The sequence below is a fragment of the Micropterus dolomieu genome, linkage group LG20 (assembly GCF_021292245.1).
Source record: "Micropterus dolomieu isolate WLL.071019.BEF.003 ecotype Adirondacks linkage group LG20, ASM2129224v1, whole genome shotgun sequence".
In the NCBI taxonomy this organism is placed as follows: Eukaryota; Metazoa; Chordata; class Actinopteri; order Centrarchiformes; family Centrarchidae; genus Micropterus; species Micropterus dolomieu.
The window spans coordinates 8,286,233-8,298,961 of NC_060169.1; the positions used below are offsets into that span (position 1 = coordinate 8,286,233).

The 12,729-nt window shown below is 39.4% G+C and overlaps 1 protein-coding gene across 11 annotated transcripts in view; it reads right to left on the reverse strand.

Annotated features, from left to right (window-relative positions):
• Positions 1-12,729, reverse strand: part of neo1a (neogenin 1a) — a 629,602-nt gene that overhangs the window by 4,510 nt on the left and 612,363 nt on the right. For 3 of the 11 annotated variants that reach the window (XR_006822277.1, XR_006822273.1, XR_006822276.1), the window contains exons 18-28: positions 9,340-9,478; positions 7,939-8,046; positions 7,278-7,472; positions 5,587-5,655; positions 5,170-5,308; positions 4,775-5,019; positions 4,116-4,208; positions 3,558-3,728; positions 2,069-2,354; positions 617-720; positions 14-138 (exon numbers count right to left, since the gene is read on the reverse strand). Coding sequence is in view for 6 of the 11 variants with exons in the window: in XM_046033336.1 (XP_045889292.1) it covers positions 617-745; positions 2,071-2,354; positions 3,558-3,728; positions 4,116-4,208; positions 4,775-5,019; positions 5,170-5,308; positions 5,587-5,655; positions 7,278-7,472; positions 7,939-8,046; positions 9,340-9,478 (1,572 nt within the window). In the remaining 5 variants the exon portion in view is untranslated. The other 8 variants (XR_006822274.1, XR_006822275.1, XM_046033333.1 and 5 more) reach the window with 8 other exon arrangements.

Genomic DNA, 12,729 nt, shown 5'->3' on the forward strand with positions numbered 1-12,729 from the left:
GGGAGGCAAGCACCTGGAGGAAGGGAGGGAGGAGAAAAGAAGAGAGGAGAGGAGAGGAGGGTCAGTCAGGGATCTTTCACAGATGACAGGGGGAGTAGTATGGGTGGGGCGAGACGAGCTGGGGATGGGTCAATGGGACTGAAGCGTTGTACAAAACAAAAACAGAAAGAGGCAGCACACGAAAGCAAAACATCCAGCACCAAAGAGACGGCGATGTCAACAGATGATCAACAGCCAATCAAGGATTAGGAGATGGGAGAAAAGATTCAATGGTAAAAATAAAATCATTCCAGTTATGGGTTGTTGTTAAGACCAGTTGTTAAAAGTTAAATGAATTGATCAAAAGGCAGCCGACAACGCCACAAAAAATGGTGAGATTGAAGTTGGAAAGAATAAAAAGAGAGAAAGAACAAACAGAAAATGTGGTTAAAACCAATGTCCAGTTTAAAGTAACTGTATAATCCAGTGTAAACATCTGACATGGATTTGGAAGGAATGTGTGATTGGTATAATTTTAAAATGCCAGACTGAATAAATATTAAATCTTCACCACCAATCGGCCAGGTAACAACACACTGCATTGCAACAAGAAGCCAGTGTGGGGCGCTATACTCACGCTGTCTACATCTTCCAGCATCTTGCTGGTCTCTGGCACATCAGGAGCGTTGGGCACAGTGACTATCATCGGCGTTCGTGTCCGTCCTAGTGTTCCAATAGAGGCTGTTTTAACAACGTGGGGGTGAGTAGGAGGGCCTGAAGGCCACAGATACACACAAATATACAACAGTCAGTGAAGGCAACACATGACAAAAACTACAGTGCCCAGCTGTTCTAAGAAATTGTTTTTCCTTTTGTGTGTGATTTACATCTTCAGTACGAACCAGTGGGCTTGGAGACTGGTCTTTTTATGCAACTTGTGGACAAACAAACTGAATATTGCCAGCCTCGTCCTTTAACTTTAGGTGTAAAGACAAAAAGACAATGAGGATGAAATGGAGGAAAAGCTGCTTATTGAGGAAAGTAATTTGCATTTGTAGACATCAACACCGGGCAGAACTCTTAAGGGGCTATTCTAACTACTGGTCAAGTTTGTTATCAGAATACTTTTCATTTGTCAGAGAAAACTTTACAACAAAATATCTAAATAAATATACAGTTACAAATGAAGCAAGTATAAAATTCTTTATCAATGTTTTGCATGTAAAAATCTGCTCATAATGTCATGCACACTACTGTGCGCCAAAACCAACAGACTCAGGAACAGTTTCTTCGCACAAGCAATCTCACTGATGAACAGCTGATTTCTGCCTCACAGTGTCAGAAACAACTTCTGTGCAATAACCCAGTAACTCTGTCTCTAATCAGTCACCTGTTTACTGGTTACCACTTATTATTTATTCATCATTCTCTATTTCAGAGCCGTTGATACTGTTCATATTGTTATATTGTATATAAACTATATACCAAATCCACCTACCTCAAGTACATAACACCTGCACATTTTACTTGTTATTTATATTATAATAATATTTTTATATATTTATTCCAGCATCCTTTGCTCTGTCACACTGTGTACATGTATGCTTGTATGTATGTGTATGTGCACCTGTATATCACATCCACCTCTGACATGTACATAATAATAACAACAATGGTAATAATTTACTCCTGGATCCTTTGCACTCTTCTCTCAATCTGTCCATTTTGTTTTGTTTATAGTGTGTATATATTTATTCTCTATACTGTAGCCTGTGTTTGATTTTATAACTGTATTATTGCATTATTATTGTATTATTGTATGAGTAAGCACATCGTGAGCAATGTACAACCCAGAGTCAAATTCCTCCTATGTGTACACATACCTGGCAAATAAAACTGATTCTGATTCTCTGTTGGTTTTAATTCAATCTGTACCCAATGAATGACAATCACATCATCAATCAACCATCTTTGCAGTTTGAACAGCTTGCAGGACAGGAGGGAGCCTTGTAGTCTGACCTGAGCTTAATTGTGTGTGTGTGTGTGTGTGTGTGTGTGTGTGTGTGTGTGTGTGTGTGTTTCTGCTCACCACTGAGCCAGCAGGGGAGCGCTGGGCAGGGCAGGCGACTCATAGGATGGATGGCTGGTGGCTGGGATCGCAGGTACTGCGAAGCTCTTGAGTGGGTGGGCGTGGGCGTGTGGGTGGGCCGAGCGGTGGGGGGGCAGGTTGCTGGAGTAGCTGGGCTCCTCCTCTGTGGTGGTGGAGCCGTGGTAGCTGCCCTCAGGGTCGGCCATGATCTCCGAGGGGCAAGAGGCCTGGGAGGAAGTGGTGGCTACAGGGAGGGGCTCTGAACTGGAGGTATTCCTCACCGACTCTGGAGAAGGAGCAGAAGGGGATTAAGGAGAGACAATGAACAGGATTACAGTCTTTATACACAGTGGAAGAACTTTACTGTACCACAGGTGATTATGTTAATATTTCTGATATTAGGAAACAAATATGAACACTGTAATATGTGAAGTGGCTTCTCTCTTTTTTTGTACAGTTTTTTTTACACTATATGCAATGACACTACAGAGCACTAGAGCTCAAACTATTAGTTGATGATTGATAAACAGAAAATTGTCAACAAATTGACCAAATTGTTGACCAAATTGTTTGTCATTGTTAGGCAAAAATAATTCGTTTCAGCTTCTCAAATGTGATTTACAAGTTTTATTTGTATTCTTTGTTAGTAAAATGAATATATTTGAGATTTGAACAAAGCAAGCTATTTAAATATATAAACTTGGTCTCTTGTTATGAGCATTTCTCACTTATTTCTGACAAACAATTGATTGAAAAAAAATGATTAGCTTGACAATAAAATCATTGTTAGTAGCAGCCCTACATTGCACATTTATATTTTGTCTTTCTGGCCAATGAAACTCGCTTAGCAGAAATGAGAACCACTCTTACTCATTCTTCAATTTGCACTGATGGCACTTTTGGACTTGTCATTATATTTCCTGGAAACACTGATCATAGTCACCACAGTTCTTTTTTTCCCACGCAGGGATCAACCATTCTCTATTTATCAAGATTCTTTAATATCTGAATAGGGAGGTTAGGGCTTAATTTAAAATATTCTCATGTTTGAAAATAACTCTGTACCATGCCAAAATATTGACATATATAGCACATATTTAAATAAAAAGTTTGATACCAAAAAACTATAAAGTATTATTTTATAATGATATGAAATGTTTGTTATTTGTATATGTTTATATCAAGCAAATCTTAACATTAAGACTTAGTATTGTTTCTTTATAAACATGACTGACTACATGATTACACAACAATCATAACTATTTTCCATACTAATTGAACAATCAACAGTTGAGCCCACTGTAAAGCATTATTAATAATTTAAGAAGGCAGGGAGGTCAGGGAAGAGTGGTTAGTAACACCTGAAACTAAAATATGAACATGAAAGATGGCAGCTGTGTGTAAATGAATGACAAATGAATGAATCATAACTGACTGCCCTATCCGCCTCTGTCCTTCTCCTGCTGTCCAGCAGGTGGCAGTGTCTCACCTGTAGAGTCCACCCTGTCTAAATGGGAGATGGGGGTGGCGCAGGCATGCGGGCGTGGGTGCCCGCTGCCCTGGTGGTAGAGGTAGCTGCGTGTTGGAGAGGCCAGGCTGCCCATGTGATAATGGTGGTGATGGTTATCAAGGGAATGGATGGGGTGAGCACTAATCACAGCTGTGAATGGAAATGGATACACACGGATACACACACACACAAACAGGAAGAGATGTTTAACCAGCTGTAATAATGATGAAGGATGTGGAAATATTGCTGGTGGTACACACACACACACACACACACACACACACACACACGTGCAGTTTTCTGAAATAAACACATTTAAATGGGAAGAAAAAGACGAAGAAATTTAGAAAAACACAAACAAATGACAATCTTGTGGGAAGAATGAAATGGACTTGTTCTCTAGATTATACAAACCGAGAAATTGTTTGTTAAAAAATCTTCATGCTCCAATTTCTAAGTTAATATTTTCCAAATTGACTGCGGAATATCTGTAATTTATGACAAGCTCACTTATCACACACACACACACACACTTACGCTGAGGCGGCTGTGCGTCAAAAGGCATCATCATTTTAGGCCTCATCCCTCGTCGGCCTGCTAATGTAGACATGCTGTCCTCTGATTCGTGGCCTAAAAGGTACGGTGGAAACCAGCCAATCAGAAAGAGCTGCTACTCTATTGTTCTTTTTTTGTGAATGATCCATCTGTAGACCTCAGGATCCTTAATCAAATTTATATCATTGGGTTTTGATTGCATCTCCAAATGTCACACTAAGCACGTTTTGTTATGAATTATATTTAGTGGATTTACTGCACTTGCAGAAAGTTGTAGTATTTGCAGTGTGTGCTTGCAGCACTGCAATCATGACAGGTAATGGTCATTATGTATGAAAAACATGAAATGTTCTGCATGATAAATAAATAAACAAACAACAGCAAACACACATGTTGACTTGTGAAACAAAAACACCACCAAATTCTCCTCCTGCCATGCTCCTGGAAGCAAATTTGAGGGTATTAACACATTTCCTGCCTAAAAAAAACAACTAAAATGTATTTTTCTCATCTCCGAGCAAAACTCAAGAAGTTCGCTGTGTTATTATGCATGTAAGCTCCGGCAGCAGGAGTGACATATCACTTTGATCTCTTTCCCAGAACATAAACTTTTAAGTCTTCCCCCCTTGGGCAAGACTGACCACGGTAGGAGTTACGTCGCTGCTGCAGGTGAGGGTTGTTGTCCAGGCCGCTGTCAGCCGGCGTGATATCCTGCGAGGTGCGGGGGATTGGCGTTTCAGTCATAACTGGGTTGGGGTCTGGCGACTTGTCCATGGGTTTGAGTTCTAGCCTCTCATGGTGAATCCAAAGATCAGGTGGCTTCAGGTCTTTGGAGTTTCCCTTGTATTTGTGGGAGCTGTTTGAAGACTTTGAGGCCGCCCGCTTTCTGTAAAAGAGAAAGTCGAAGTAAGGGTGACAGAATGATCTAATTTATAGAGAGAAGGTGGGACACAGGAGGGAGCTCAGCTGTAGGTTGGTAAAAAAAAAAAAAAAGGACAAAGGACAAGAAAGGTAAAAGCATGGCTGAGATTCTTACTTTTTCTGGTGGGACGTGGTGCGCCGTGTGCACAGGAAGGCACCCACCACCACCACAATGATGGTGAAGGCTCCCACTGAGATGATGATGACAATGACCAGGATGTGATTTTCACTGTTGCCTCCCACACCTGATTTACCTCAAGAGGAGAAAAATTGGATTAAACTACATACATTTAAACACACTTCTTTAAAGACACTGGTGAGTCACTGCCAGGGGAACAAGGCAAAACTACAACAAAAATATGGACTGAAAAAGTCAGTTCAAATGGCAGATTTCAAAATGCATTGTCAGAGAAAAGAGAAAGTTCAACTTTCTAGACACACAGATCATAATTTTAATTGCTATAATGTCCGACTGACAGCATGATACCTGAACAGGACTGTTAAAGAAGGTGGGATGGGAGGAAAATCTTACCAACTGCAGTTCCAGGTTCCTGTGGATGATGGTGTCCTGGAGGTCCTGGCTTCGGTGGGAGATTTGAAGCTGATTCAAAATGGAAAAATTACATTCTAATAAACTCTTATGGCATCTTCTACTGTAATATTGATGTCTCTGTAAAACCTACACAAAATACTAATTTGTCTACACATAAAAAAAAAGCAAAGATTTTACAGCCCAAGTTGTCACCAGCACAGAAGATGGAAATGTTAAGAGAAAGAGTTACACAAGGTGCAGAGTCAGCAGTGAAAGATAAAGAGTGGAAGGGGAGTTTACCTTGGTCATTAGCCATTTTGTCAGAGGACTCAGCTTAACAGGCCAAAGGAGAGCAGGGAGGCAGAGACAATAAAAAGCAAAAAACAGGTTAGCCCGAAAAGAGCAGCAAGGGAGAAATAAATAGAGCGAGAGATGAGGATTGTGAGGAGGAAGAAAAGTGAAAAACTAGAAGAATGAGAAATAGTGAGAAAACCAAACAGCAACAGTGTACTACAGACAGACTGATATTAAGAGTAAAGCATCTAAATAAAAAAATATAAACATTTCCTACAAATAGTACAAAACAGATTGATGTTAAGTAAAATAAAAATAAAATAAAAATCATCCAATGGGTATTTTTCAAGATTTTCTTAAAAAGTTATGCAGCCTTCTCAAATATCCAAATAAAAACAAGATAAGGCGTAAACAGCATCTCCAACTAACCTAAAATGGCTTTTTAAAATTGCTAATTTTCCTAACCAGACTTTGCAGTGATTCAGTCATCCCCAACCAATCACCAAGGCCTGGGAAACTTCCTGTCTCAGCTCTCAGGAGATTTTCCCACAGCAACTTCACCAGAAGAATTGTTAACTAGAAAATGTATTTCAGTGAGAACTAGTAGCATATGACTTCTAGGGAAAAGCCATCCTTGAAGAGCAGAGCACTTTAAATATCATCCATTGAGATTTTGATTTGTGCTGTGATGTAATAACAGGAGGTTTTGTATGATGAAATGTTTTAAATATGCAAACCCCTTACCAGATCATAATTCAACATGAGGACCTTTGTTGAGTCACACAAAGTAAATTTTTTAAGCTGCATTAATCAATTATTTTGTACACTCGAAGGCAGAATAACTTCACAACAAAGTACCAAACCCCACAGCCTTTACATATTATCATCTACGGCTGTGTTCAGATCAACTTTAGCATAGCTTTGTGTGAAAAAACGCAGCCCTTTGTTTGATTTAAATGGAGCCATTCCAGCGACATAGTGGGAGTGCCAAACAACTCCCACATTAAAAACAATGCAGGGGGTACCTGGGAAATAAGTAGAACCTGGCTCAACTTTGGCAATCATATACATGCAAGCACACATTCCAGGTGGATTACTTTACAATGTGAAGCTTGTGTTTCTACTACCTTACAATCGTTGTGTCGGAAAATAGAATAGTTGCAGACGTGATAACTTTCCAGAGCTGTCAAAATATTTCATACTGTGTCACCAGTACCTTAACAAACAAGCCTCCACCAATGCAGCCCCCTGTGTTTTCTTAACACAGGACTGTCTCCTTTTAGTTCTTTTGGAGTTCCATAAACTTCTGCATATGAAATCATACTTCAACTGGGAAAAGGGTGGATTCAATTTCCGTGTACCACTGATCCCCATCTTGTCTTGTTTTACAGACTTACTCTTTGGAGTGCGGAAATGTACGGCCTCAGACATGGGGCCCATGCCCTTTGAGTTTCGGGCCTGGATCTTGAAGTAGTAGGTGGTGTCCAGTGTTAGCTCCTGGATCTGGTGGGTCAGACGGTTGCCCACCACTGGTTCAATAACCCAGTCATGGACCTCAGCGTTTACATCTGTACTGTAGTAGATGATATAGCCTACAACAGGGAAGATCAGAAAGAGAAAGAAAAATCCATTACGAGTCAGTAGCTACAATATGTTTGAGCTACTTGGCCTCATTCTTCCAGGACAAACTGCACAATCAAAGTCATGAATCACACCCTTTATAAGATTTCCATAAATCACCGCGTTAAATCTCCTTTTAGTGAAAATGTTTAAGTCTGAGTGCAGTTATCAGATGGAAATGGAGATGAAGGTTCCTCTGCTACCACTACAACATAAAAAGTTTGCAAAGTGCATGGAAAATACCTTTGGACATTTCAGATTCGTAATCATTTTGTGTAGATCATTCAAAAAATGTGACTTCATTAGCCAATGTTAAGTAGGATTTGTTACAAAGACTCTAAATGGTTAAAATTAAAGACAGCAAGTCCAGAAATTGAGTCTAGACTTTTCGGTGAGACCACAAAATGTGTAACACGCAAGACAGACTTTGAGACTCACCAGTGATCTTTCCATTGGCCTCAGAGGGAGGCTGCCAGTTGACAATTATGGTGCGAGGTTTGTTCTCTTTGCTCACCACAGTCACATCTTTCGGGGAGGAGCTGGGAACTGTTGGGAGTTGAGACAGGACATTTGTTGTACTGTTGAGAAGTTTACATAAAAAGGTTGAATGGCACAACATGGTGCGGTCACTAGTAGTTTTGCCACAGGATATGAGTAAACGGTGTGTGTCTTTGTGTTTGATTGATTGATTTTTGTGCTCATACCACCCTCAATACTGATGACCTAAAGTTTAAATGTGTGTGCATGTGTTTATGACCTCGTTGATACCATCCACTTGCACACTTTTGAAACAAACCCCTGGCTGGGCAGAAATGAAAACTAGCTTTTCTTCTACCTTTAAAAACAACAACAACAAAAAGTTCCACTTCTTGTTAAATTTGCAATAAATCTCAATCAAATAATGCTTATAAAGAAGCAGTTTCAAAGAAAATTAGTTTTGTTTTTAATGTCTGACTTATTGTCAGCCAACATTTGGCTCAGCAATTACAACTTACAATTGAGTATGACCTCAGATGCACTACAGCTGGCAAATTATTGCATCTTCAGTAGTAGGCACACAGCACTATTGGAATCACATACGAATCTTCAGGGGATTGTATATTTTCAATGCAGAATGGCTGATGAATTAAAATTTTTAGAAGAACTATATGCTGCTATGGTGACAGTACAATAGAGTAATACAGTCTATGCAATTTGGATCCATCTGACTCAGGGGAATTAATCATTTACTATCATTCCTCAGATATTGTGCCAAGCAAAAGGCAACATGAACTAGTGCCCACCAGAGTTTAACAGGAATGGAATAACGAACCAAATCCAAAACAAAATGTATTTTTCTCTATAAGCTTGAAGCCATAAAAAGGACAGGTCTTGGTTTGTGGCTAAGAGTCTGCAAATCAAGAAAAACTGTAAAAAAAATAGATAAGAATAATTTGTATCAACACAAAACTGTATTATTTTTTTAGCAATGACTATTATAATTATTGATGATTTTGTCCAATTGTGTATTTTGCATGGAAGCAGGGTTAGTCTAACTGAAATTATATTCCGCACTCACCAAATTTGCTGTGGTTTCCTCATTTCCACTTACAGTTAATGTAAGATTTATTGATAAATACCTGTCTTATTATTTGGATCATATACTGTGCAGTGACAGCTCGACTTTCCTCAGGTGTGTTCTCTGCTTCCAATTGGGCTGCAAAAAGTGAAATGTTACTCCCAGCCAGCCAGGGGCTCGTTACACTGGACATGTTGGTTTATGTTGTTGTGATTATGTACATTTTGTTTTTCTGCACAATTATCAAATGTGTATGTGTGCGTGTGCGTGCGCGCTCCTACTGGTCTCAAAGGTGGTGCCCTGTGCAGTCATGCTCCACGTGCTTGTGCGGCGGCCTTTTGTCACCATAACAGAGAACTCGTACAGTGTGTTGGGCTTCAGACCCGTCACCATGTGGTTCAGGCTCGTGGTGTTGGCCATCTGGGGAGAGACAGGCAAACACACACACACACACACAAATTCAGTTTGTTTGATTTCAGATTACATTTACTGAACACTGATGAAGTATCCAGGGAGTCAAAAGTGTTTAGACTTTTCTGACTGATTATTTTCTTGATTAATCGATTCATATTTTTTCTAATAAATGCCAGAAAATTGTGAAAACCAGCCATCGCAAAAGCTCAAATATTAAAATGTCTTGTTTCCTCTGACTAACACTCCAAAACTAAACATATTAAATTTATTATCTGACAAGTGAGAAGCTGGAACTAGTGATTATCTGACACTTTTGCTAGAAAAATGATTTCTACGAATATTACATTATCATAATCATCATTAATTTATCTCTTAATGGATTAATCGTTTCAGCCCTAAAACACAATCACTAGTGCGGATGTTATGCAGAGTTTAGGATGTATTACACACACTGACCACTGAGTGGAACCAGAACCTTTTACATTTTGTGATGCTCAGTTAAGTTTGGTGTGAAATGTAGTGCCACAGACAAGTGTAGCCACTATGAATAAACCAAATGTATGCAGCAGATTACAGTCACGAAAACCATAATGGTGCAAATGCAACACACCAGGGGTACATTTCACATTTCTATGGCATTACAAACTTTAAACTGGTCACCAAATTACATTTATATAACCATTTATCTTGATCTTTTCTGGCAGGAGAGAAAGAAGGCACAGTCATAGCTTGCTTGGGGTCACAGCAGCAACTAGTCAGGTTCACCAGGTCTCTAACAGCCCTATCTATAACATTGCGTGCTATGACAAAAGTGCAGTTCTCCGGTGGGGGCTGTCAAACAGAGGGCAGTGGGATAGGAAAAGAAAACACTCTGTCCTTTAGAAACATGTTGCTGTTTTGAGAGCAGTCGTCTGTTCAATAATGTACAAGCTTGTCTGGCTAGACTCGCTCTAAGAGGAGAGAGGACATAAAGAAGAGCCGCATTTAGGTGAAGGCATCACTGTTGGCATATACTTGCATGTATACAGAATGTTAAGATGTAGAGGAGTCCACACGTCCGTGATAAAAAAAAAAACTCTTTAATAGACGTGTTAATATGTTGAATTTGGTTAATGGGACAGAAACATAATGAGCCAGTCGAAGTCTTTAATTACTGTCATAGTAGAATAAAACAATTTGACTATCCACTCACGGCAAGCAAGACGTGACAGTGTGTGTGTCCTGAACTGGCTGTATGGAGAATGCACTGTCAGGTCTACACCCTCTTTTTCTACTTCTCAGTTTGTCTTGTCCTTGTTGAATAATTTATCAGTAAACGCAGGCCTTTATCTGAGCTGTGCTCGGTCACAAGTTTGCACACATGCATCCAACCATGAAAACACACACGCACACACACACACGCACGCACACGCACGCACCCCTACTGTGATCCAGTATTGTGAGATGTGTAATCATCATAATTGAACTACAGGTCAAGAATCAGAAGCTGAATCTCAAACACCTTGTTTCAGGCTCTGCTCACTGTGACTCACTACAAATATTTTAACTCTGTTTAATACATTACACTCATGCGCATGGCGTCACACTGTGTGCACTTTGAATCTGTGTGACATTGATCCCAATGTATCAATGTAAAATTCCAGTGCTGCAATGGATCATTTCAATGACCATGAACTCTAGATATGAGCTACTTTAGGATTATGATGAACTTATAAACAGAAATTAATCAATTATTGAGCAACTTTTTCATCCTTTCAACTTCTCAAATGTAATGCTTTGCAGCTTTGTAAACTGAATACCTTTAGGGTTTTAGACTGCTGGACTGACCAATGGCTATATAATATAAAAGCAAAATTAAAGTTATATTCCTTAATGTTTTATGAAATCAAACTAAATGTTTGATACTATGTATGAATGATTTTGTTCTGCAACAGCCATTCAATTATCTCTCTATATAGCAAAGTGCTGGGGTCTGCCATTCCCACTGCTGGATTCAATTTGCCTACCTATGCATGAGGAATTCACAGGAAACAATGCATGTATGAAATCCAGTGGTACTGTGGAAATCAGAATGTGGTTGCTTTTGGCCTGATGAAAAAAGGCCAATTGACTGACTTCTTTATTAAAACAATGTGAGTTTGTTTGGCTGCACTTTTTTTTGCCTTTATTGCACAGTCGGCAGTGAAGAGGTTGACAGTAAACAAGGTGAGAAATGACATGTAACGCAGGCCGCTGGCTGGAATCGAACCGTGGATGTGGTTATGTGGCCTGTGCTGTGAACATTCAGCCACCTAGACATTTTATAATACTGTACTTCTGACAAAGTAGCTACTTAACAAGTTTTTGCTATGCTATTCAACCTCACTTCCTGTTACCACTGCACCATGCATGTTGCCAAATCAACCAGGACAGAAATCTTAAGGATTATAAATTTAATAGGGGATGAAAATAATCCTTAGCAGCAGCCCTGCTGCAGCACAGTCATTAAAAAGAAGCTTTAACATAATACACCATAGTGAGGCTTTTATAGTTTAATTAAACCACTTTTTCTACAGATAGTAAATGAGCTGAAGAAGCCTCTGAGTGGTACACTTAGACAACTTTTAACAGGAAGGCACAACTAAGAGAATATTATTCAGTGTACATCCTCATGATCAAGTCTTGTCAATATCTAGCTATTAACTGATTGAAGTATTTGATTTGGTTGTTTTTGTTGACTTGACCCAGTGAACCACTTCTCACTCAATCATAAATAATGTTGAGAGGAAGACTGATGCTGTGACACATAATTTTGAGGAAGACTTTCTCAGTACAACGCAGGGAGCAGAGTGACTACTTCTTCATAGTGCTTTGAACGTTGGATGAAAAGAAGATTATTGCTCGGTTACAAATATCAGCATTATGCTGCCACTATGCTTGGAAGCTGCTGTGGGAATACTTTATTATAGGGTATTATATGACATTACATTTTCAGCACATCAATACATCTCTCTAGTATGTGTAGGCCTCACGGGATGCACAAGTCCCACTGCACTGAAATTCACTGTATATGAAGGCGTATTCACCAAAGTTTGATGAAACTGAAATGATTTGGGTTGTACTTAACTGAATTTCACCAAGCTGTAAACAAGTTAGTTCAGCTTAAAAGTGCTGAGTTAAACCAGAAAAAAGGAGAGGAACTTCTTTTCCTGAAGAAATCATCCTAAATTAAATTACTACTAAGGATTTCAGAACAAGGACTTTTGAATCCAATAATT